Source organism: Centroberyx gerrardi, chromosome 12 (genome assembly GCF_048128805.1).
Source record: "Centroberyx gerrardi isolate f3 chromosome 12, fCenGer3.hap1.cur.20231027, whole genome shotgun sequence".
In the NCBI taxonomy this organism is placed as follows: Eukaryota; Metazoa; Chordata; class Actinopteri; order Beryciformes; family Berycidae; genus Centroberyx; species Centroberyx gerrardi.
In genome coordinates, this window is record NC_136008.1 from 24,888,931 (window position 1) to 24,916,300 (window position 27,370).

The 27,370-nt window shown below is 43.4% G+C and overlaps 1 protein-coding gene across 1 annotated transcript in view; it reads left to right on the plus strand.

The window, feature by feature from the left end:
- The window catches only part of LOC139931856 (CUB and sushi domain-containing protein 3-like), a 214,744-nt gene that overhangs the window by 113,419 nt on the left and 73,955 nt on the right, over positions 1 to 27,370 (plus strand). Inside the window, exons 33-41 of the mRNA XM_071925480.2 lie at positions 8,276 to 8,389; positions 9,032 to 9,127; positions 9,527 to 9,730; positions 16,014 to 16,138; positions 16,377 to 16,473; positions 18,214 to 18,318; positions 23,725 to 23,843; positions 25,053 to 25,122; positions 27,198 to 27,314. Of these exons, the coding sequence (XP_071781581.2) occupies positions 8,276 to 8,389; positions 9,032 to 9,127; positions 9,527 to 9,730; positions 16,014 to 16,138; positions 16,377 to 16,473; positions 18,214 to 18,318; positions 23,725 to 23,843; positions 25,053 to 25,122; positions 27,198 to 27,314 (1,047 nt within the window). The remainder of the gene's footprint in view (positions 1 to 8,275; positions 8,390 to 9,031; positions 9,128 to 9,526; positions 9,731 to 16,013; positions 16,139 to 16,376; positions 16,474 to 18,213; positions 18,319 to 23,724; positions 23,844 to 25,052; positions 25,123 to 27,197; positions 27,315 to 27,370) is intronic.

Sequence of the window (27,370 nt, forward strand, 5' to 3'; positions counted from 1 at the left end):
TTGACCCCCCGGGGGCTGATTGTTGACTCATCAGTGATGTTCAGTGGAGAGTAAGATTATGCCTGGGGCCACCCTGGTACATGACTTGCTGGATCCCACACACAGGAACAGTGTGCAGTGCATATACACTGCAGTCAATGGGCCTCATTTAACAAGTGATTTTTTCGACAGATTTGTTCGTAAATCCTTTGTATGCACGCTTACACATAGAAATCAGGATTTATCAAAGTTTCTAGGGCTAAAATGCTGCAACGTCCCAAATAATCTGGACTCGGAGGGAAGGGAGAAGCGGGGGGAGAGATTTTTTCCTACCGGTCAACCCACAGTCCGACGAGGTCTGCTCCCTCGAGCCAAGTTGGCCGGCGAACAGTCTCAGCGCCAGCCATGATGTCACTGTCCCCATCTGGATCAGCGCCAGAGACCGACACATGCCCAATGATATGGCACCGACGCGCTCATTGGTTTGGGAGAGTGCAGCAGGCAGTTGCTCCCTGGCCTCCTCCTGTCACCTTGACGTTCCTTTTGTTGGCGGCGATGCACTTGCGTAGTGCGCCGTTTTAAATCAAACCACTTTCTTTTAACTTCTTGCACGCTTCCCTGCGAGGTAATGGCGTTCACCTGCTCTGTGATCTCCTTCCATATGTCAGCTTTATGTGGAGCTGTAATCCCGCCGCTCCTGCTGCAGAGTAGTATTTGTTTTGTTTTTTTCAACGGCACTGAATATTACCACTGTATCCGCGTCGCTGAAGTTCTTCTTTCTCACTTTATTCGATGCCACTTTGGTCTGGAATGAGCTTTTGATATTGGGCTGCAGAGGTACGTCCGAGGATGTGCAATTAGAAAGACTGCCTCTGTCAGATTTGAGTGTGTCGTTTTTATTTACACTTTGGGGAGTACATAGAGGATTCAACAATATGCGGTTTAATTTTTGAGTTGATGCAATTCTGGGTACCCATTGTGTCGGTACAATGGCTTTTAATAGTTGTCACATACGCCCTTGAAGAGTACACTGTCGCAAGAGTCAAGAAGTAAAGATGATGAAAAAGACCCGAGCAAACATTTAAACAAGCAGAAAAAAAAGCAATGCAGCTAAAAGTTTAAAGTGGGAGTAAAAACAAGCCAATCACATATCCTCTCTCCTCTCCTCCCTGCTTCCAGCTTCCTCCTCCTCTCTCTTTAAGTGCCCAATCCTTCCCTCTTTCAATCCATAGAGGAGAGTTCTTCCCCAAGACGGAGGCCTAATGGACTGTATGCAGCCTGTGCCAAGGTGCAGCCACACTCCCTGCCAAAAGCGCTGATGCAATTTCACTGTGATAATGGGTCATTAAAAATATATGTGTCTGTGCTGTCATACAATCCCTCTGGTTTCTGTAAATGAGGCTTGTGTATGCTGTCACAGCCCCGAGTCTCAGAAGGCCTGTGCTGCCACAAAGCAAAGACGACAGGTAGCTCTTCCATAATTCATCGCCAGAAGGGCAAACATATGCTGGCATTTTCCTTACCTTTAGCTATTGCCTATGTTCTCAGTGTCTTTAACACCCTTAAGGCACATGTAGCTAATGCAGTGGCTCTGGGCTAAAATGGGCTTTAAATTACATTAGCAGTGCGCTGAGCAATGTTTTCTTTTCACAGCAATGTCTGCTCTTCACAGCATGGCCCAGTAATAGTTTACCTGACTGGCTGTGTACCAGTTGGAGCTTCTATCAGTGTTCCTACCCATTTAATTTCTGCCATCATGGCACTGTAGCTTGAGAGACCAGAAATGCTTTGAGTCAAGTGAAGCTTACGCCAATGGGAAACTGTAGTGATAAGAGAGCAAAGTGGTTATTAACACATAAGCAAAGCAAGCAAAAGCTTTTGCCTGTGTGCCTTTGTGTGCAAAAAAACAAACAAATGGAAACAAGGATATTGGTGTAAAAATATCAGCTGTCAATTTGTGAAAGCACATGACCATCAAATGATCACATATCACAGACAATATGGCCCTAGCTAAAAAATAAACCAGTGCTTAAGCTATTGAATTTCAAGGTTTAAGTAGCATCAAACAAGTGTGAAATTCTTTTTTTTTTTAGCAGATTTGGAAATGGGTTCTTCTTGATAATCTGTAAGGATTATCATGCTAATATGTGAAATTTCTTGCCAATTAATCCTACATATATGTATAAAAGATGTCAAAAGAGAAGACGGCATCAGTATCTCTATTATCTCTATTATATGCTCTCTCTGCTGTTTATACATCTTCAGTCAGGAGAGGAAGACAGAGAGGCAAAAGACAGAGAGAGAGGCAGATAGAGACCCTATAAAAGAAGTCAAGGATCACTGATTAGCTTCCACATGATGTTCCACATGATGCCTGAGCAGGGGAGCCTGGTATCTGCCCCTTATACTCTATTATAGATAAATACTCAATTCTGATTGGCTGAAGGGCGTCTTTTTTTGATACCCAGACACCTCCAGCAAAACTGGCTTATCACCATTCCAACTTGATGTGCAAGCAAAGTTTGGAATGTCCACTTTCAACCATGCATTGATAAAATGGAATGAAATTTCAATCATTTGAATTTCACTTATATGATTCATTTATATGAATATATATACATATAAGCCCCTATACCCCAGGCCTTCAGGTCTTCTGTCTTAGGGCTCCTGGCAGATTTGGTTACTCCTACCACAGGCTTTTCAGACATCCACAGTTTAACAAGGACCCCTGAAAAACCTACAGGCTCTTAGCAACAATATAGATGCCTGCCCTTCTGGCAAGCATAAAAAACAAATGACTAAGAGGGAATCATCTTTGCTGGCGGAAAAAGAAACTTTGCGCTGAACAAAGCCCAAATGAAAGTTTTCTTTGAGGAAATACAGCTGAACAGTATTTTTTTTTTCTAACTCTGGCAAGTGGCCTCCATATAAGCAGGATAATATACTCCAAGGGGGTCTCCACTTTGCACTCTGGAATTTGTTGCCTGTGTGGCATACATGAATTTCTTTTAGGGTAATCACATCAACCGCACACATACACACTCACGCACACACACACACACACACACACACACACATACACAAGATCCAATAGGCCACGTTCATTCATTCTGTAGCAGAAAGATCAAATAGGAGATGGAGGAGAGATGGAGACCGAAAAAGCTGTTCTGAGATTACGACATTTGTGTTCCCTGTTGTATTGTAATAATCCTATCTGCAGCATATGCCCTTGTTTTTGACTGGAAGAGGACACCGTCCCAAAAGCCAAGATGATGATAAAGAAGCCAGACGAAAAGTGAGAGGTGCAGCCAAAGTTTATAGTGGAGGGAGAATAGCAGTGAGCCAATCAGATATGTTGTCGGCTCTCCAGCCTCCACCCTCCTCCACTTCTTTTCTCTTCTTTACTCTCCTCCTGACAAGTCAATTCATAGGGGAGAGCTCTTTCCAAAGACACAGGGTTACGTATACTTATATAGGATTGTTTTGTTTTCACTGGCACTGCCACTGCAACTGATCTTGCATCACTTTTAAATCACTTTTAACATTTATCATGGATAAACATAAACTGCCTGTCCATCAAATATGATGATCTTATCATGTCAGCACTGAAACATGAAAGATTTTTTTTTTAGTAGCATTCAAGAATAAACAAACAACACTGATGGCAGGGTTAGAATTTGGAGTAAACAGCATGAATCCATGGATGCATCCTGCCTGCTGTAAACAGTACAGGCTGTTGGTGGTGGTGTAATGGTGTAGGGAATGTTTTCTTGGCACACATTAGTCCCCTTAGTACCAACTGAGCATCACTTAGACACCACAGCGCACCTTAACATTGTCGCTGACCAGGTGCATCCATTCACCGTCGCAGACAAACCTTTTAAAAATGGATACTTCCAGCAGGATAATGCACCATGTCACAAAGCGCGCATTGTCTCAAGATGGTTCCACCAAAGTGACAGTGACTTTAATTTACTCCAGCGGCCTGGGCTTTCTCCAGTTCTCAACCCAATAGAGCGCCTTCGGCATGAGGTAGAAAGGGATTTTCGCAGCATGAATGTGCCTCCGAAAAAATCTGCTGGAACTGTGTGTATTGAATCAGCACCCACCAAGATCCCTGTGGAATGTTTCCAGCACCTTGTTGAATCCATTTCCCAAAGAATTTAGGCTTTTCTGAAGGTCTTCGCAAGGTATATCTAATAAAGCGAATTCGGAGAGTACACTGTAGGTGACTGTGCTTTTCCTACGATCCCTTCGGCTCCTGTTAATGAGTCTACTGTGTGCTGTCGTGACCCCAGATTCTGATTTGATTTCCTTAATCGTGTGATTAATTAAAGCGGTCCCCTCAATCCATTAAAGATGACTGTCTGAAACCTCCAAAGACTGTAGAAGCCACCACAGCCTCTTGTTGCATTTTTCAAAAATCGCTATGTTTTGAGAAGAAAAGAAAATTAGATTACCATCACATGTGATTAGGATCAACCAGTAATTTGGCGCTTTTGCGTTATCAGTTCCCAGTGGGCATGTTGGTTCGAGATAATGCACTAATATCATGATCAAACACCCATAGAGAAATGGAAATGAGATCGGAGAGACTTAATCGCTATGGGAGAATTCAAGGTGAAGCATAGGGGTATAAAGTATGTGTAGATGCAGGCTTGAAAAGTGACACCCTCCATTGTACCAAAGTATGTTGCATTATACTACTACTACTACTACACCCAGAGGACAAAAGATTCATCATAGTCTTGCATAAATTAGGTAACACGTTTAATATTGATTTATTGACTTAATAGCTGGACGTGATTACAGCAGAGGAGCAGGTTGAAGTCATGCTTGGCTGGCTTTGGATTAGAGAGAGAAATGAGCAAGACTGTACTCGTGAGTGTGTGTAGGTGCTTCCGTGTGTGTGTGCACCAAGCTATGAAGTGCAGCCTATTCTGCATAACACTGTGCTGGTATGCTAATACCATAGCAGTGAGCTCTCCCTAAGGGAACGAGCATCTCTTATTCAGACACTGGTTCAGCCATAGGCAGCCGTACTACTCAACAGAGGAAGAACAGCGGCGTGCGTGTGTGTGTCTTTGTCTGTGCCGCTCCGTGTGCGTGTGTGTGCGTGCGTGTGCGTTTGCATTTTGGGTTTTTTTGCTTTGTCAAAGTTTCCTGGCTGTCATTTGTCTTTGGCTGCTGTTTGTGTTCGATCTATTTCATGTCACACAGAACGAGTAGTGAGTCACCTTTATTATAAAAACATAGAAATTGTTCCACCCACCCTCGCACCCCCTCTTTCCTGCTCTCTCCATTTCTTAGTCTTTCTTTCTTGTTTCTTACTCTGCTCTCTCTCTCTCTCTCTCTCTCTCTCTCTCTCTCTCTCTCTCTCCCTCTCTCTCTTTGAAAGTTCTGTGGCTGGTATAACAGCTTACAGTACTGTACTGTGAGGCTATATGCCAGAGAAGCTCCGTACTGCTACAAAATGAAGATGACAGGAAGCCCTTCCATAATTCATCGCCAGAAGGACAAACATATGCTACCATTTTTCTTACCTTTAGCTATTGCCTGTGTTACCAGTGTCTTTAACACCTCTTCAGATGGACTTTGTGCATGTTTTGCCTTAAGGCACATGTGGCTCTGGGCGAAAACAGGCTTTCACGTACTTTCAGTTAGCAGCATCCTGAGTGAAGTCTGCTATTCACGGCATGGCCCAATAATAGTACCTGAGTGTCTGTGTACAGCAGTCTGTTTTTCACCGGTTTCATTTCTGTCACCATGGTACCACACCAAATTTAACTAAAATATTTTGCTCATGTTCACTGCAGCTCCTTCGAGGTTTGCTAGAAGGATAAGCAGGTGTCAGTTTGTTCAAATCTAACCAGTAGACATAAAGATACAACTAGGCTGAACAAGCTGCTTGACTCAAACTGGTGTACTTTTATTTTCTAAATGAACTTAGACATGGTACTGGTTCTTTCTATATAAAAACTCAATAAAGAACTCTAAAGAATCAAATAGAGATTAATGTTTGATGAAGAAGCGCATACTGTAGGAACTAAGACCGTGCTGTTTATCAGTGGTATTTCTCACAGATTAAACCTACTTGTCAAAAGGGAAGATGGCGGTAGTATTTCATACTAATATGCTTTCTCTGCTGTTCATACATCTTAATCAGGAGGGAGGGAAGAGGGGAGAGAGAGCTAGAGTCATGGAGAGAGAGCGATAGAATGATAGAGAGCAGTGCAAAAGGAGGGTTTAGCTTCCATGTGATGCCTGTGCACCAGAGGGTGAGATTGAGACCGTTATCTGCCCCATAGATAATGCACACACATATACGCGCACGGACGTGCACGCGGTAACACACGCGCGCACACACACACACACACACCGCATCACAGACCTAGTGATCCAATCGGCCATGTCCATTCATTCGGTCGGAGAAAGATCAGATTACTTTCAAGGGCGTGTACACATTGATATAATCAGGAATGGTTAATTGGAAATATTCATGCAGGACATTATTTACATAATTCTCTGATGTTCATTGTCATAGGTTCTTAGTCTCTTATTTTCCCTCACTGCTCTTGACTGAGGATGAAGATTTAATTATTATTCTTGTGATAAACAATACTGTTCTCATTTGACATGTCATTTAGTAAAGGTCTTTTAATTAAATTAAAGGTCGTACTCCACTAGGACATTGTCCAGATGCCCTCTTGACGAAGCTCACAGTGCATGACTTTATTTCAGCCGGTTTAGATTTAGGGTCAGAGTGTTCCTAGTAAGCTGTAGTGTGCTCAAAGTTGGGATTCATTATTATTTATTCATTCGTGATTTGGTATTCATTATTCATTACTATTTATCATTCAGTAGTAGTATCTGAACGGGGGGTTGTTTGTGGCAACACTTTCAAACTTTTGACCATAATGACATGCCAAAATATATCATGTTTATGGCCTTAAATTTCATTTAAATTAATTTCATAAAAAAAGTTGCAACCAGTTAAAATGAAAAGTAGAATATTTGGTAGAAGTAGAATTAAGTAGAATTGTGGGTTTAGGATGTAAATTTACATAATGGGCTTATAGCTGTTTATAGGTATGATACATCCATATACATTAGCATTAGCATAGCTCAATCAGCATACTATTGTCTGAGGTGCAGAGAAATACATTTTGTCTTAACTATTAAATGGTGTCACCTGAAAAGTGAAACCGTGCTTGCAGTCTATTCTTTTGTGCTCTCATATATATTCTCTTTCCCCCGTCTTACCTAGAGCAATCATATACCCTGCTGTGCAAAGGTCGCACTTGCACCATGTCCACCTCCTTAGCAGTACATCAGAGGTTCTCCACATTTTTAATGCTGTGGGACACCTAAGTGAGACATAAAATTCAAAGGCACATTCGCTGTAATTATTGAGCGCTAAGAAAATGTCACATTAAGGATTACGGAGTGTGAGTGGTAGCCAAGTATGCTGAGTATGAAGAGCAAATAGTAACATACACCGTGAAAAGCTGCTCTCCAAGAAGCATACTGCACCAAAAGTATGAATTTCTCTGGCAGCTGGTAATGATTTGCTTCATGTTTGTATTGTTTCTACACATCGGAGTGAGATGAATTGGTATTTTGAGGACTTGTGAGATCTGAGGAAAAACCCCAGGCGCACCTGAGCTCTTCTCAGCACAGTGGATCATCGATCTATTTGCCACAATTTATGAGGATTTACCGGAGTACTGATCCAAGGTATTTGATAAGGCTGCAGGATCACGTGCTGTTATTTCTCCATCGCATGAGGGCCAAACAGATCAGCAATCCTTTCGATATTTCGACAGCACCGACTCTTATCACTCAAGCAATGATTACAGACCTTTGAAGCCAGATATATGAAAGAGAGATTTAGTGCATCGTTTCTGCTAAAATGCTCCTGCTCAAGGCTTGAGCTTTATGACTTATTGGTTAGTTAAAATTGTCTGGTGTGTCCTTTTGGAGAGAGAGACATGCAAATGAGGTTTGAAACATGACCTGTGAAGCAGAAAGTGCTCCACTTAGAACAAAATTAACCTCGAGTGTTGCTGGCTCCAAGGTGTCAGTGACGTCAAAGTAACGGCCAGACTCAATTCAGACTCATTCAACAATTTTGATTCAGACCAGCCTACCTGATAATTGCCTCCCTGGGACACTAAGAACCACAGTGAGCTGGGCTGAACTAAGCGGACACATATTTTTGGATTGCCACAAGATCACATTTTGATGCACAGTGTTTTCCCTCTTTCTTTGTCTCCTGCTCTTCCTTTCTCTCCAGTGCTGTTTGGTCAGTTTGTGGTATTCCAGACCCTGACCAGTGATGTGGTTGAGATCTATGATGGACCCTCTACAGATTCTGCCCTCCTTTCATCCATCTATGGATCCCACTCAGGTAAAACTTATGAAACCTCAACCACAATGTGTGTTTTTTTCTCTTTTCTTTATTTAGCTGTGCCAGCTCATAGGTATGAGTCATTTTGTAAAGCACAGCAGTACAGGCAAGACAGCATCTTTCAATTCAACCTAAATAAGATAACTTTCTTTTTTTTTTCCCCCAGAGGAACTTGAAATCAAATCTAAACACAGTTTTATGCTGTCAAGGATAAAGGATTTTTTTTTCTCCACATCTAACTAATCATGATATAATGAAACACAATGATGATACATAATAAGTTATGATTATAAATGAATAAACTCCTCTGAGATCCCAATTAAAACAACAAAAGCAAAACAGCTGTTGTAAATTATTGTTGTCACACCCTACTCGCAATATTACTGATTTTGACAGTTTCTAATGTAAAATGTAAGAATTCATTTTCTCTGCTTTTCCCTATTTTTGCAATGGGGATGTAGATCAGATGAGACTGTAGAAATGAATTACAATGAAACGTAGCATATTAGGCACTGTTTAAACAAACATAGCTACAACTGAATCAAAATTTGCCTTTTTCCGTTAATATTTAATGCAGTGACATTTGAAGACAAAATCATATAAAATATCCCTGATAATGTCCCTTTTGCTTTTACCACATAGGCGAGACACTCCCTTTGAGTTCAGGAAACAAGATCACACTCAAGTTTACCACTAATGGAACAGAAACGGCGAAAGGATTTCATTTTGTTTACCAAGGTAAGACTCCTTTTCCTGATGCTTTCCCAGATGTTTGTTATGGAAACTTTCATTTTACTTTAACTGTTAAAGTGCTGTATTGGCATTGGCAGTGCATTGGCTTGCTTTAAAAAAAAAAAAGAAAAAGGTTTAGCCTTGCATTCATCACATACAGTCTGTTCAGCAGACTGCCATTGACTGTGGCTGGGGCTGGCTGAGCAGAGCAAAGGGACAGAGCCTCTCCTGGCACAGCCGACTGGAGTGACTGATGATGTGAGAGGAGATTCAGAGGGGCTTGACCATTTCTCTCTGCCTTCTTTGTCTTCCCATCTCTCATTCTCCCCGTCCACCCTCCTCCCCCCCTCCGTTTCTGTCTGTTTCTGCCTCTCACGCTCGCTCGCTCCCTCCCGTCCTCCCCAGCTGTCCCCAGGACGAGCGCCTCGCAGTGCAGCTCGGTCCCCGAGCCTCGGTTTGGGAAGCGGATAGGGAACGACTTTGGCATCGGCACGGTGGTCGTGTTTGAATGCAGTCCAGGCTACACGCTGCACGGCTCCAACGCCATCAGGTGCGAGGCCGTGCCCAGCGCCCTGGCCCAGTGGAACGGCACTGTGCCCACATGTGTCGGTGAGTGACCTTATCCAGGTCCCAATCCGCATGCACACACACACACACACACACGGATCCACAAAGAAGGAGCAGGTGCATAAAGATGGTGGGTACCTGGTTTTTTCCTGGTCATTACTTTTCTTCATGCCCATTCCAGATTGTCAAGCATCCAAAGTCTCCCTCCGATCAAAGACAAACGCAAAGATGTGCATTGGACCAGGCATCTATTCAAGGAACCAGCATCTTTCTGTACACGGTCCTTTGGCAAGCGTACACAGAAGCATGTACGCACAAATATACCTGCATGGATGCACACACTGCACACACACGTTCATACGCATGCGCAGATTTATGTGGCTCGTCTCCACACACAGTTTCCCACATATTTATATACACACACACACAGAAGGACAAAGATGCACTCAATCTCACGCAGACTCCCACATACCTACCTGGGGATGATAAAGAGCTACATAGATGAGGTAGGGAGAGATCTATTGAAGGCAGGCCGCGTGCCAGCCAGCAAATAGTCCCAGCCGGTGAACGCCGGAGATTTCAAGCCAGGGTTCATCTGAGTTTACTGCCAAATGGTAGGGGAATAGCAGTGGCACGCGCAGTTCCATTTTAAACACAGTGATTTTTATCTGGAGATTGAATCTGGCTGAAGCATCTCCCCCAGCGGCAGTGTACTCGTCCAGAATAATGGATATAGTTTCATGGCAGCTTCAACAAAAACACTATGCTCAATTACTCAAGCCCTCTTTATGGGATATGACGGCAGCGGACCCCGCTCTCCTGCGCCGTACCTGTTTTTAGAAGGTTACTTTCCCCGGCTCCTTGTCCGGCTGCGATTGGCCCGGCTCGTCACGCAACACTTGTTGTGCTTTGGATCCACAAATGCAAAGCTGTTGAATTACAGAGTTGAGCTACTGTAGCACAGCGTTCTATCATGATTTAATTAGCCTCGCCTGAATGGTTGCATAATGTTCCGATGGGTCCCCATTGAGTTTTATAGGAGGATAGTGGAATTGAATAAATAGTGGTGTGTTTGTGTGCGTGCGTGTGTGTGTGTGTGTGTGTGTGTGTGTGTGTGTGTGTATTTCCAGATGGATTTTGACTTGGAAAAATATTGTTAAGTCAGCATTCAGAAATTAACATAACCAAGTTGATTTCTCAGTTCTTCCGTTCTGGGAATCAATTACTGCTTTCTCAGCACAATTGCTGCAGAAATCATTTACCATCACTTTACACATGTGCTTCAGATTGTGCAAATTAACAAGGGGCTCAATGTAAGTAAACTGTTTATTTTGTTTATTTTATATATTGAAAGACATTTTCCATGCAAATTAGACAAATCTTGCACTTTTACCAACTGCAAATGCCTTCATGTTTATGTATATAGTTAGATAGATGAGGCCCACCTTTTGAATACATGTATTTATTTCAGTAGGTTTGTTCCCTGTACAGCCGAGAGCACAGCAGCTGAAAAAAAAACCATGTCTGATAATAGAAAATCATTACCGCCCAAAATTACATAGACTCACAGATTGCCATGATTCATACTTGGCGTTGCCACAACATGGAGTTCACTGTTTGGCTCATACGCCTCCTCTAAGATGCCAACGAGTAAACAGTGTCGCACCAAGCTAGTTTTGAAACACTAGAATCTTATTTCGGAATAGCCTCCGAAGACCAATTAAACTGTCTCAGTCTAGGGTTTGCAAAGGCCAGAGCGCCTCTCTGGACATGAGCTGCTCTTGAGGCCATGATACTTAGGAAACATGTTTTGGTAATGGAAATGGAAATTGTGGCTAATATGACTTACAGTGTTTTGTCATTATAATGTTCATTTTTGCCCAGTAGATTATCCACATTGAATTTCACCAATTGGCTATCCCCCATCCCTGCTCAAACCAATGCCTGTCATCTCTTCTGTTGCCTCCAAAACTTAGAACTTTGCCCTTAGAATAGATACTGCAACATTTTCACCATATTCAGTCCCAATTAGACTGTCCCACCCAATTTTAGAAGAGTTCAAATCCTATGGCGTAGTTGTTTTTAACAGACTTTCTCAGAGCAAACTGACCTTGGAAAATTGGTAGAGATGCCAGCTTTGGTGCTTAATTGGTCCAAGAAAACTTGATGTATGCCTTTAGGTGGAGAGTTGAACTCTACCATTAATAATGGAGAGAAATGGGAGATAATGGAGGCAATATAAGCTACGATTCTCATTACAAGCAACAGAATTGGCAAAAAGCAATTTTGACCACACTGCATTATTTTGTAGTTGTTGTCTGAAAAACTTTCAAATTGAATATAAACAAAATATAAATACAGATATAAATTCAATAGAAACATAAATTTAAACTTGGAGAAAAATAAGATACTTAAAAATAGGAAAATATACTTAAAATATAACATTTCCCACATGGTGCATTAGATATGAAAGCACCCATATTGCGTATGTGTCAATCACCAGACACGTTTTTGACACCTTAATTAAAACATCTCTAATGAAAACTTGCTGCGAGTTTCTTGCATATCAGACGGGGCAGATAGCGTTTTGCAATGCATGCATTCCGCACGCTTGTCTACCTGCCGTAAATATGACATATGAGCCTGTCAGAGATAGGTGGGGAGTATTCATCCTTTTATGACTGTCATGGTTTTTAATCACGCTCAACCAATTACATTAACTTATGGCTCATGCGACTCGAAGGAGCTGTTACGCTTGCGAAACAATATCCCTTGAAATGTTTTTGATGGTCGTTGTAAAGTCGGTGGTTTCATGGGAAATCCTGAACCTAAGTTCTTCTGTGTGTGTGTGTGTGTGTGTGTAATCAGTGTCATTGTGCAGTCTTTATTTTTTCAATGTTAATATCACCCCCATATTATGCTATGCTTAAATCTGTTGCACTTATTTTCCAGGCCTTTGTTTCAGCATGAAAATGTAGAATTGAGCAGGGTCTGATGATGAAAAAATTATTATTTTCTGCTGTGCATTTTTCTGTTTTGCACTTATTTTTATAACTTATAAAAAAATAATTTAAAAAAAAAAAAAATTTTTACACCATGGAAATGGCCCATCAAAACATTATATACTGTTTGACTGTGCCAAAGGTGGTTGTCTTGAGAATGGACTGAAATGGATACTATGTGTGAAAGAGACTTTGGAGAGCCAGCAGAAAGTGTTCAAATATAAGTCAAGGTTACTGATAATAGCAGCCTGATCACTCAGTGGGGCTTGAGCTGCAGTCATATTTCACCTCTTGTTATTCATTGTGTAGCCACTTCACACCTTCAGGTCGCCTTTAACTAGCATCCCCGGGATATGAAATTCTGACAATGGTCCTCCAGATTTCAGAGGCGTTGACCTTCTTCAGTTTCCATTAGCGGAGCAGAATTCCTGACGACAATGCGAGCTGTTCTCGTTCGGTCGTGATGCAGGACTTAATCGATTTCAATATTGAACACTCTACATGCGACGCGTTAGCTGAAGATGACTTCACCGTGGCGGTGATTATATGGAAGCATGATTACTCCGCTGTGTGATTGCTGTGAGGTATATAGGGCTCATTTTCTCCAATGTTTCGCTTGGAAGGAGAGGAATGAAGAAGTCATTTTGGCATGATTCTCAGAGCATGTGTGGGAGGGTGGATATCACCTGTAAAATATTGATGAGTTTGAAATTGCGGCAAACGGATGACTTGAAAAATCTGTTTTTTTTTTCACTTCTCCCTCAGCTATTTTTTTTCCTTTTTGCTAAGTAGCATATTTTTCTTTCTCTCTGCCTTTCTTTCTGTCTCTTATCTCCCCCTTGTCTTTTTTGTCTTTCAAATCAAATCCTCCAGTGGCTGATGGATATCGAAAACAGTGATTATCATTGACCTGTACAGACTAAACCCTTGTCCTTGAATAATAGCATCTGGTCCCTCATTGTAAGGACACATTCCCTCTGTGTTGAACATCTCAAGGACTTTCTCCCTTTTGGGTGACAGCTTTGCTTGTGGTCCCGTAGGAGAAGTGTTTAATACAATAGCTGGGTAAACTTGAACATCAGAGGTCTGATTAACAAAGTCCTCGATGGATGTAGAAGATAAGACGTGCCTTGTTCCCCCAACTGGCAGTTACATCCTTAGAAAATCTAGGGAGCTCTTGTGTCTGTATCAGGAGTGAGGGAAGAAAGGAATAAAAGAGTAAGTGAGTTTGAGTCAGTGGGCTTGGTTGTAGATTTTTCCATCACTTCATCTTTGTAGGATATCTGTCATGAAATTAATGTTGAAATACGCAGGGTGGCTTAACAGATGTCCAACAAATACACACCAGCTGGTGACAGCATAACAATGGATCTCAACAGAGCACAGCAACAATGGAAAAGGACACATATTTCTACATTACACCTCCCCTCTCCTCAAAGTGTTAGAGATTTTGATGGCTGTCTATAACAGGCCAGTAAGTCACCGCTTGTTTCAATAAGTAGCCAGCAAAGCTTACATTTCAATCGGAAGGGAATGCATTTTGTTCTAGGTTTTGTCATGTTTAGCAATCTAATGGATTCCTGTCGGCAAGCCTGGGTTACCACAGTCCATGATGGACAAAACTGGAGCCAAACACCATGCAGAGCGTAGTTGGCTGGATGAAAGGCTTAATTGGCGCCCATATTGTATGAAAAGCAATAAGGAAAGTGTGGCTCTGTCATTAAGCTTTTTTCTTTTTTTTTCTTCTACCTCACTGGAGCTATAATGTACATTACTTTCCATTGCATGACCCAATCCATATTGTGCTGAGTGCCATTTTGAGAGAATCTGACACTGCAACGTATGCAGCAAACAAAGGTTTCAGGTCTGTATTTAACTGGGATTGTCAGAGTAAGAAAAGTTATCTAAAAATGAGTTTGCCTCTTAAGTACATCACGGTGCCTGACATTGTCAGCACAACCTGGCCAGTGATTCCAGTTCAATACTCATGTGAGAGCGGAGAGGCTTGACAAATATATTCCTCGCGGCACTGTTGGAAACAAGGTGTGCTAAGACAGGACTCGCACTCCGAATTGAAATATGTGATTTGTATGGCCTGCGAGAGATGAAATTGCACTTCAGGGTACAACTGTTTCCCTCCGCATGGAACAAGAGAAGAGTGTGTCCTGCCCCCTAATCTGTGATGTCACCTCCATGTTAAACCCCACTGAGAATTAAATGACAAAGACAGGCGAAATTACTCATGGCACAAGATGATTTTCTGGGAACAACAAGCATTTTCTGCTTCAGAACTGACAGCATTGCTGTAAAATAAAGCACATCTGTAGCTTTGTAGCTAGATCTCAAACAGTATATGAATACACAGAATCAGGCTGTCAGCCATTGCCAATGCAGGCTTTACATCCTGAGGACTCTAATCTTATTGATAAGAGTCTTAGGTCTTTATTTTCCAGATCTGAGAGAGAGTTATTGTCAGCCCATAGAATTACGGTATATCAAATAATTCAACAAACATTTATGCAGAATCCAGGCATTAGCAGCTACGCCATATATAGGGTACACACACCTATTTCCTATTTGATTTAATTAATTTGTTACACGAGTACCGTCCTCCATTCTGTCCACCTAATGCCTCGGGGAGGATTTTTTCTAGCCACAGATTCGTATAGACTCTCTCCTGGGCTGAAATGATTTTGAATGTAGCATTTACATGGTTCCCAGCTTCTCAGTCTAGCTCGATTTAATCAGTGCCTGTCTGAAAATCCATCTGCATGACTTAAAAACCCCACTGGTAGATTTAGATGTTAGTATTCACTTGTGCAACGAGGCATCAACATGATAGAACTGTGCTGCATGATTCAGGCATGCATGATTGATGAATCTATTCCTGTCTTTTACAGTATACAGTCGGCATATTTGCAAGCCCCGTGCTCCCTCCCTTGCCCCACACACACACACACACACACACACAAATACACACACACGCGCACACATTCCATTTGGATGATAAGTAAAGCTTAAAATATATATATATGCTGCCTATACATTCTATTAACCTCGAGGATTCCTATAGGTGAAATGTTTATCGCATACCTCTGGAAAATTACTTCCTCTTCATTTTGAAGGAGTGCACATTTAAACGTGCGATGGTGCTGTTGCAGGCTCATATCTCCTCCTCCTTCCCCCGCTGTGCCCCCCTGCCCACTCCTGGATCTGCAGGTGTGTGTGCGTAGACTTCACATCACTTCAGTCTGAACTCTGTCGTGACTGACTCTCTCTCTCTCTCTCTCTCTCTCTCTCTCAATCTCTGGCTCTCTCTCTAGTTCCCTGCGGCGGGGTGTTAACTGAACGCAAGGGGACCATCCTCTCTCCCGGATACCCAGAGCCATACGCCAACTATCTGAACTGTGCCTGGAAAATCTCTGTTCCCGAGGGAGCCGGCATCCAAGTGAGAGGACACAGTTGGAGACCTTAGGAGTAAAATGTTTGATGGGAGTTTAAAGGAGTTCTGGGGTGGATTCATTTTTAATCACCCCCCATCTAATTATTAATAAGTCAGCCATTTTGCTCCATGTAAATATACTTGATTTTTGTGATTTTTTTTTGATGTTCTGAAGATAATCCACTTTCCATGCTTTCTTTCTTCGTCTCTCCGTCGTTTGTATTAAATTATCTTTCCCTTTCAGATTCAAGTTGTGACCTTTGCCACGGAACACAACTGGGACTCGCTGGATTTTTTCGACGGGGTTGATGGCAACGCTCCAAGGCTTGGCAGCTACTCAGGTAAAACCGATACAGCTGAATTTTACTTGTCAGCTCCCGCCTGAATTTCAATCAAACGTCACAGAGCCCCCCGTGTCTGAGCAGCAGGCAGATGTGGTGATGGAGCTGATGACATTTGGCACGTCCTTTGAGAGTGCTGTCTTAAAACCTGTTAAGCTCCCAGTCAAAGAAGGAGAAAGATCGACCCCTTCCCCACACACTGTACTTTTCTCTGCAGTGGTTATCTTCGTATTCTATGCCCTATTTTGGCCTGGGATTTTAGAAATTTAGTGTTGCCTTAGGGCTCAGTGTAATGAAACTGGCGCTCTTGCCACGTGGTAACCCACTAGAAACAGGCCTTCACTTCATTTTGGATTCTGAATTCTAGTTGAAGAAGCACTGGTGTAGCATAATGAGTTTTGCCTCCATATCAGCTATCACTTTTGTGAGACTAGGTGTCAAATTTCTCAAATGGTGGATATCTCATTTTGGAATGAAACTCTTTACATATTGTAATAGCTCCACAGTGCGGCTCTCTCGCTGCACAGGGCAGCACCGTGGTGTGGAAAGGCTCGGGGAGTTTAAATAGCTAGCAATCAATTTTATCCTGGGGGAACCTTTGATTATATATAAGAGTCTCCATGCAAATTGCTCAAGACATAGGGCTGGAATACAGAAAATTATATAGACCTCATTGGTGCCACGCATACTGAATGTTCTGCGAATTCCCCCACGGTGCATGTAATGGCTTCAACAATTCCAACATACAATAAGCCACTGCTTGAGCGGGGTTGACGACACGCAATCAAAACGATAACCGCGGATCCAAAGTATTTTATTAACAAAAGATTTTAATGAAAATATTCTTCAACTGACTTTCAAAATAATAAAACTTAATCACTAATTCAGCGGTATACTTTCTATAATTGCGATCGAAAAACTGTTCCGCTCCCCCGTCTCACCAGGTGTCCTTCCCCAGGTGTCATTAAATCCCTTAATTAAATAAACAACATACATGCAGTAGCAGGGCTGACCCAAGGGGGAGCACCGGCATAAGCATACAGAAATCATTCAACATTCATATTTAACCATACCATATTCACCATAGCATGTTTGTATACCGTTTTATATAAATCATTTCACTTTCATTAACTCTGTGTAACATGTAACTCCCTTTTTCCCAAGTTTTAACCATAGCTCATAGCTCATTATGGCTCCAACAGTGCATGCTCTTCTTCATGGGTTTGAATTTCTGGCCTGTCTGAGTGAAGGTACAGAGGAAGTGTGTGGAACATGATTTACACCTTTATAAGGTATAATAGAGGCAGCATCTATAGTGTGATCTATTTAGTTGTATGCTTGTTGTAGTTGTATAGTTATAGGTAGAACCTTTTGTCACCTTGTGCTGTGGGTGCCGATTTGAAAGGATGACCTCCATATATCACTGCCATAGTGAGATACCTAGCATTGTCAAATACAGCTGACATAGAGTACAGTGACAAGTTATTTATCAACAGAGCAAGGTTATGCTGCTGACATGGCTGCTGCTCAGAGCCGCATTGTTCAGACTCTGTCAAAGTATGGCTCTGGTATAGAACTGCAACAGAAAGCATAATGAATCTGCAGCAGAACTATGATCTATCCTGCATATAAATAGAATTGGTATATGTGTGACTGCCGGTATAAAGCAGGCCTATATAGCAGAAAGAACAACATTCTATATATTGGGCAGCCTTCTGTATATTGTATGTGTGATTACAGGTACGACCATCCCCCAACTGCTGAACAGCACCTCCAACAACCTGTACCTGACCTTCCAGTCCGACATCAGCGTCTCAGCCGCGGGCTTCCACTTGGAGTACACAGGTATGAGGAGAGAGAGAGAGACGGCTTGTCTGTCTGCCTGCCTGCCTGTCAGTTTGTCTGTGTACACGTCTCTGTGCGTCTACCTGCCGCCGGCTTCCAGCTGCCGTACACGGGCATGAGGAACGAGAGAGGCAGCTTGTCTCGCCGGCACAGGTGGAGGGATTGAGAGAGTGAAAGAGAGAGACAGAGAGTGAGTGAGTGAGTGGAAGTCTGTTTCTCTTCCTGCATGCCTGTAACCCTATTTCTCTGACTGCATCTCTAATTTTCTATTTTCCTATCTGCTTGTCCGCCTTCACTACCTGTCAGCCCGGCTGTCTGGCTCAGTATCTTGTTCTATCTGTGATTATTCCCCCCATGGCTTGGAGCTGCTCTGCAGAGTCCTTGCTTCGAGCTACCGGACTTCCATCCTCCTCCATTTAGCTGCTCAATTGACTTGTCTCTCAGCAGGTGTTCCCTCAGTGACCACTTGTTCCCACTGTTCTTTACATATCTATGGCGTTTTGACTCCTTGTTTCTTCTAATGTCAGGATAATTTTGCTCTTTCTCTGTCTCTTTCTCTACGGGTTGCACTTATCCATAGACTTGTCCACTCTCAGTGCTCTCTCTCTCTCACATTTTTTCTTTTCGGCATGCTTGTCTGTCAGTGACCATTCACCTACACGTTCAATCTATTTTCCCGACGAAATATGTGACCGTGGGAGGCCCATTGTCACTCATTTTCTGTGGAGTACAGCGAGGGCAGTGGAAAAGCACAACTGCAAAATAAGCGTGGAGAAGAGTTGAACTCCATAATATGCAGATAAAATTGGGGGGTTGTGGGAGCGCCAAGGCAGCAAATGGCGTAATAAGAGCTCTGCCAACATGCAGCAAGTGCGGGATGCCATGCCTAATGTGGCCAGTCGAAAAATAGCATGTTTCTAAGTGAAATCAGTGAATTCCGAGTCAAACCGAACAGAACAGTCAGTCTGCAAAAATGAGCTCCGATAGCAAAAGCGGCATAAAAAAAACATTGCTGTCATTCGAATCTAAATGCCTTCTCTCTCTGTTGTGTCAGTCTGTGCGTGTCACCCCGCTGCTGAGAACGACTCCACAGTCGTGTCTCTCGCAGTCGGCTCTTCCTTTCCAAACCACCCTCCCCTCGCTTGGAACCGCTCCATAGTCTTGTCTCTCAGTGGGCTCTTTCCTTTCTGAACCAACCCCCTCCCCCACTGCCGCCGCCACCACCTACTGCTGAGAATCACTTCACTGCCATGTCTCACAGTAGGCTCTTTCCTCACTGTCTGTCTCGCACTTTGCCATCGCTGCCCTGTCACCTTCCCCGATGCCGCCTGTAAACCAGGCCCGAGTCAGACTCTCACTTTCTGCCCGCCCTGTCGCCATCGTATTTGCGAGCACGCCTCCCATATGTTCCCGCTCTCTGCCGATTGGTAAACATTTGTGTCTGTGTGATCAGGCCGCATTGCTCTGAGCAACTATTCGTTAGGCATTTCTATCTTTGTGACCAATCTCCCCTCAGTGCTCAGGTTCCTCTTTATTTCGCCAATTTACAGCAATTTTCCTCTATTCTGCACCCCATCTGGATGCATCTTTGTATCTCATGCTGTCTCATTTCTGCTTTCCAGCCTTCAGCTGCCTCGCATTTGCATGGCCAACCAACTGATCTCTATACACTCTAGATTTTAGCTACAAATGCCGTCAAATGAAATGCACAGTGCAGTGGGAAGAAAAGGGCAAGGAGGATTGGCACCGACCCTGCCCAACCAGGCAGCCATCTGTTCTAAAATCTTTCCTTTGGGTGACTTTACCGGTCCATTAAGACCAATACCACCCGTCACCACAGCTTCTTACTGAGAGCCGTCACCCTGCTTAACTCGCTCCTTGCAAACCTCCACAATGTCTGGACTCCTGCTCACCAGACAGTCCAATTGTTTGCAATCTTGCTCCTGCCACTATTACCGTGCTATGTATTGTTATTATCCAGGCAGCATTCACTAAGTCTTACACTATGACAGTGTCCTAGTGCAAATGTATTATATTTGCTGCTTATCCTGATTTTGATATTCTCAGGTAATGGTGCAGATCAGCTTGGTTGGCAAACTGGTTAGACATATTTTTGTGCTGTTTATTTAGGTAGCAAAGTTATGATGATCATAATAATGATGAAGGATGAGAATGGTGATGATGAATGATAATGAGGAGGATGACAAATGGTAATCATGATTGGATGATCATAATCGTGATATTGGTGCTGGTGATGATGATGATTCAAAATACCATTAGCTACTAAATGGCCGAGACAGTAGCTTTTGTATTTCATACAGCTGTTGTGTTTCGTACATTCTCCCCGCTCCACTCCACTCCGCTGTGCATGTCACCACCCACCTACTTCTTCCTTATCTTAAACGCACAGTTGGCTGTGCTGTTGACAGTGTATAGCCACAGTACTATGCTTTGTAAACTCTAACTTTCAGTTTGCAGTTGTACTTGTGTGCACCCTTGCAGCAGTTTAGACTTTTTTTTTCCCTCTTAGTAAACTATTGTGTGTTGCGTGACCGACATATTTTGCCTCTACTTCTGCCATGTAGCTTTCATTATCTTGCTCTATTTTTTGCAACCAACCTCCCACTACATTATTTGACTGTTTTCTTCTTTCCAGCTCCTACTTAATTCTTTTGTGTCACACAACAGTCTCACTCCTCTCTGCATTCCAACTTTCATTTGGCTGTTGTGTGTGTGTCTACCCATTAGAAGGTTTTTTTTGTTTTTTTTTTTTTAAATGTCACCACAATGCCATGAGCTAAATAGTAATTTAAAACAAATTTCCTGCATTTCTACACCACCTAACCAGCAACCAGCAACCCTGTATAATGTTAACCAAAAATTTAAAATTATGTTATATTACTAGATTTCAGCATTGAGGTGCTTACATTCATGATTTTGCATAGGCGTACTAACCTAAAAACCTATTATTGGGAATCACGAGAAAGTTTCAGAGCGACAGACACAGAGCGTCCCCGTAACCATAGTAACTCACTCTCACTCCTGCCTGCGTGCGCACGGCGCGAGAGGAGAGGGAGAGACGCAGAAGAGCCGCTGACTGACGTTACTCTGAGCACCATGCATGGGAATAAATTACAATATAATAGATTTGTGTATATTTCTCACTATTCAGATGGTCTGAATAACTCTCTGCTGCACGGTGCTGCTCTGTCTCGTCTCGTGCGCTGTCAGTGTCTCTTTTCGCGCCGCGACGTTATCAGTTATGAATTTGTTTTTCACTGCGTGAGAAAATGGACTTGTGGGTGAGAGCGTGTGAAAAATGTCTATTGCGTGAGTCTCACAGTCAATGCGTGAGAGTTGGCAGCCCTGTGAACTCGCTTGACATTATTATGTATGAAACTGCCAATCGGATGTATTTACTTCGCCTATTAATCGAAGGTGCCGGAACGCCGTTTCGGATCGTTCCGGCCCACTTTAACCCCTGGTAGTTCCCCTGTTCACCTCATTGACACAGCCTCAAACCCACAGATATGATGCGGAGGTTTTTTCTGTAACACAGATACAAAGTTGCCCAAACATCCTGTGCTTATGCACCAAATAGCCTAGATACTTTTCATTAGTACTTGAAGCACCATTGAAGTGAATGAGTGCACAGCTTTGTGGAACAGTTTGCTAGTTTCACAGAACACTGCCTCGGGAAAGCTGCTTGTTCCCTGCAGTTAGGCCACATGATAACTTCATGAAACTGTTGATTTTATGGCTGTGTTACTCTTTGATGACAAACCTACCTCATATGGCAGCCATATACTGTAGAAAATGGCAGCAAGCACTGCCCTGCAAGCATTTAGTCAGTTGTCAAAAAAAGCCCAGTCCCCTTGAAATTGATACAGAATTTGAAACTCTTAGAAATATAAAGAAAAGTCGGTTGAATTTCTCATGACAATGGCTTTATTCAAACTCAATTATGAGAAATAGTCACAGCTGCAGCACCCACCCACTTCCCTCTTTAGCTCTTAGTTGTTGTAACTTTGACTACCCTCCTGTTACTTTCTGCTGTACACCTCTTAAGTGACTGCGCCTTCCCACTCCATTCTACTCTCTAACTTTTACTGTTGTACAGTATTGTGTGACCACCCTCCCACTGTTCAATAGATTTCCAGTTGGCTGTGTTGTTGATTTGTTTTGGGACCATTCCTACTGTCATGTTTTTATCCAACCACCCACCCACTTCTGTGGACCTGTTACCTCTTTGAGTGGGCTGGTGTGTGTGTGTGTGTGTGCGTGTATGTGTGTGTGCACCTGTGTTTGTGTATGCGCACGTGGGTGGGTATGCATGTGTGCTTTTTTTGTGCATGCATATTATGTATGTTTGTGCATGTCCACCTTCCCATTAACTCTTCCCCTGCAGCCTGCTTACTAATTATACACTGCAGTAGGGGAGAAAACTGGGACTTTGCTCTTCACATTTATGATAGAAGCCCCCTTTTGTTCATCTATTTTGTATTACCTCTGCAGCAGGCACAGCATCTCATTTTATCTCAATTTTACACAACCAAATAGGCATAGGAGATTCAAACAATTTATTGACAGACCATTACTTGTACCCGGCAGATTAAAATGGTGCAAAATGAAATTTTTTCAAACGCTACCTCTGACTGATTAGCAGTGCAGCAGGAGTACTTCAAGCATGAAGTAAAGTGTGGGACTAATACAATGGCTGCATCTGTGAATTTGTATCTATTTTGTTGGTCATTGACCTCTGGGATATATGAAATTGAAACTTGACTCTATATTTCAAAGTCTCTCCAAGACTGAATGCGGCTTTCACTTAACTCAAGTACCATGTATTAATCTAGCCCAAAGTTGCAACCATTATTGGCTTTAAGCCATTAAAACACATTCTCAGGACTCTCAGTACCTGGGCAGTGGTGCTGTAATCACTTTTTCCAATAGAGCTCAATGCTTCTGTCAAGCAGTACTTCAGGGATTGCTTTGTAATTTCACAGTGATTGCTTCAGATCATAGTCGGAAGGATTTTGCGATTACAACCACCAGTAGAATAGCCTTGTGGCTTGTCCCAGTTTCCCAACATTATGATGAGAAAAAAAACCCTCCTAACTCAATTATTATGCAATTACAAGCACATTAAAATGAAGCACTGTGTAATTACATGTTAAAACTTTTGGGTTTAATTGAATTATGATCCCTTCTCCATACAGGTATTAGGTGATTAAACGTTCCTGTTGAATATGAATGAATGTTCTATAATTCACGCTATATTGACTGCATGGAGCATTTATTGTTCAGCATATCAAACACATTGAGCAGTTACAGGTCTTCGCTGTGGCCATTTTGTGCGGAAGAATGATCGCTGTCTACACTTGTGTGTTGTGACTCTGTCCTAAGCAATAGGTTTGGATTCATGCCCAGAGCCGCTGCCCCCAAGTAACGGTCAGAAAGTGGGCGACCGCTACACCGTGGGTGATATGGTGTCCTTCCAGTGCGATCAAGGCTTCACATTACAGGTAGGGAGAAGCATACAGTGCTGGTAAAGCAGAAATCCAGCCCTCTTGCAGTTATAATAAGTGAATCATATCTACCTGCCTGGAGTGACAATTTCAAGGGAATACCCCAAAGGATGAATCTGTCAAGGCTGGGCTAGTAAGGACTTTTTCTAGAATGTGTGTATGTGGGAGAGAGCAAGAGAGAATGCGTGCGTGTGTGTGTGTGTGTGTGTGTGTTGGGGGGGGTGACCATGTGTTTATGCTTGCATCTTTATCTATAGGTGTGTATGTGGATGTATGTGTGCTTGCGTGCTTGTCTGCGTGTGTGTGTATTTGTGTGTGTCTGTTACAAAGCAGCTTTAGCTTCTGCCAATCCTCCCCGGAGTAGATAGCCGTGACGTTTTGAGCTGTAGAACCTTCCAAGGCCATGGGCGATGGATGGTGTTAACAGTCGCCTCGCTAATCCCACATTGACTTTTTCACCGGCTAGGGCATTTGCTTCTTTTCACATCCTCGGCGGACCAACCAGCAACTTCTCGTACACATCTCCAGGCTGAAACTCTGAACGCCAGAAATACACCATGGGCCATTCTAGAAACAAAAGCACTAGCACTAGTGGAGTCCTCTAAGTGATTTTGTCTGTGTCCAGTCTGTGTGTGTGTGTGTTTTATGTGGACGCTTTGCTGGATGGGTGTGTGGGTAGGTTGGGGGATGCGCATTGGATATGCATTCATGCTTTTTACATGCCTCTTGGCTGCAGGAAACCTTTATAGACTGTACAAAAACTTGAATGGACAGAAACAAACACAGTAATATTAACGGCTTACAGAAGATTAACCTTTTATCACGTCTTTCAGTTTCTTTCTGCATCTAAAAAAAATACTCTGCAAGTCAGATTGTTTCTTTCTCTCAAGCTGTAGCCTCTCTCTGTAGTCAGACTCTAGGTGGTGCTCTAGCTGCCCAACTAACAGCAAGAGGTCCCCGTGCTACTCTTGACACCATCAAATATTTACACACAAGACCTTGAGAGGAGGATTTGAAAAAATCCAAAATATGTTCACTAACCCCAGAAATCCATGGGACAGGACTTAATCCTGCTGCGAGCACCTGCTGTTTTTGTTTGATCTCTTGGTGTATTTTTCTCCTTTTCTCTTTTTTTTTTCTTTTGCTTTGTGACATTACAGTAGTTTGGTGTTGGTGAATAGATTGTTGTTGTTTTTCCCCGAACAGGGTAATGCATATATTACCTGCATGCCTGGTCCTGTCAGAAGGTGGAATTACCCCGTACCTCTGTGTTTAGGTAATGTATTCTTTTATACAGTCTGGCAGGTTTCAATGAGGTCATATAGTAGATAACAAAACCAAATTTGTGGCATCAAACACAGACACTCTCTCTCTTTCAATGTCTCCTCCTCTTCTCTCTCTCTCTTTGTCTCTCTCTCGCATTCACCTTTTCTTATTGTCCTTTTTCTCTCATTTTTTCTCCCCCTCTCTTTCTCCCGTCTCACTCATTTCCTCACGCTTACACACACAGCCCCACACATGCATCGATGCCCTCACAGAGAGGACTTGTTATTCTATTTGGGAGAGCAACAATTTCATTGTAAGATTGAGGAGGAGGTGGGGATTATGAATTTCTTTTTTTTGCTTTCCCCTTCAGTTGAAAATCAATAAGGCTTTGCTCCATCTCTGTGTTGTTTGATTTCTGATACCCCTGATGAGAGCCTCTAGTCTCCCCTGACAGTTCCTCTGATGTTGATTGCCACAGTGATAGATTCAAGAGATTACTAAGGAAGTGCTCCACTTTCTCTTTTGACACCTCACTGTTCTGTTGCCCCCAATTACACACGTGCACACACACACACACACACGGAAGCACACACACACACACCGCAGTGCGCACATACTGTATGCTTGCGGTGCACACATACACACGGAGGTGCACACACGCGGACAGAAATGAGCACACGGAGGCGCGCGAACACTGTGCCCCTCATGTAAATGTTCTGTCCCTGTGGTTTTCACAGTTCACTGCAGACATAAATCCCAGCTTTACTGATGACAGGCCTGCTCTTGGACGTGTGTGTTCCCTGTTCTCGCTCGTTAGCCCGGCTCCTCGCTCGTTTACATGCCCCCACCACACACACACACACACACCCCCCAACACCCGCGGAACTGCGTGCATTTTGCTGCTGATAAACTCACATCAAAGTGGTCGCGTGCCCCTGCACCAACAGCATAACATCTTCATCCTCTTCTCTTCTCTTCTCCTCTTCTCTTCTCTTCTCTTCTCTTCTCCTCTTCTCTTCTCTTCTCTTCTCTTCTCTTCTTCTCTTCTCTTCTCTTCTCCTCTCCTATTCTCCTCTCTTCTCTTCTCTTCTCCTCTCCTCTCCTCTCCTCTCCTCTTCTCTCCTCCTCTCCTCTCCTCTCCTCTCGTCTTCTCTTCTCTCCTCTCCTCTCCTCTTCTCTTCTCCTCTCCTCTCCTCTCCTCTCCTCTCGTCTTCTCTTCTCTCCTCTCCTCTCCTCTCCTCTCTCCTCTTCTCTTCTCCTCTCCTCTCCTCTCCTCTCCCATACAGACAGGTCAACAGTTTCCCCCACCAGCAGCACAGTAAAATCCCAGGATGGTTCTTGCCTTATTCTGGTGCTGGCTGGTGGTCCCTTAAGACACGGAGGCAATACCCCTTGTGTTTCCAACCACTTAGCACATAAATGGGCCTGTCGGGGGGGGGGGGGGGGGGGGGGGGGGGGGGGGAGGAATGATTTAGCCACGAGTTTACATTCATGCCTCTGGTGGCTGTAATTGCATTACACATGGGTGTTTACATAAGAGCAGGGTATGTGCCATGGGAGAAGGGGATGAGTGTAACCTTCACAGCGAGCTGAAGTGTTGCGCGGCGCAGTCAAGGAAGGGAGGAGAGAAGAGATGTTGCAGGGGGAGGGTGAAGTAATCAACACCTCTGCACAAAACCGCGTGACGCCGTACTGAATATCGATTCCTCCATTTATTTCAATTTAAAACGCCGCAAAACAGGGAATGTTCCCGAGTCGTTTTTTTTTTTACGAATGCCCCCTCGGAGGATAATCCACGCGCACGAGCAGGGATGTGCACACACACACACCAGCCGAGTTGTAAACACACATACACACAACCTCAAGGCTGTTCCTTCTCTCTCTTGCACACATACATCATGCGTGTACACAAGCCCGTACACACGCGCGCGCGCACACACACAAAGGCACACCACACCACCGTTCACCCCCTCCACCACATTCAACCTCTCAATCACCTCCCCAGTCATTTTTTCCCTTTTTTTCCCCATCCACCCGTTCTGTGGAGAAGTGACATGTTCTTTCTCCTTTGTTGGTCTCCCTCAGCTCAGTGCGGCGGCTCCATGACAGACTTCAGCGGCGTCATCCTCAGCCCAGGCTTCCCAGGGAATTACCAGAGCAGCCTGGACTGCAGCTGGAGAGTCCAACTCCCCATCGGCTTCGGTCTGTCATCTCCCCTCTTTTCCTCCTCTCTTCTCCTCTCCTTTTTCTCTCTTCTG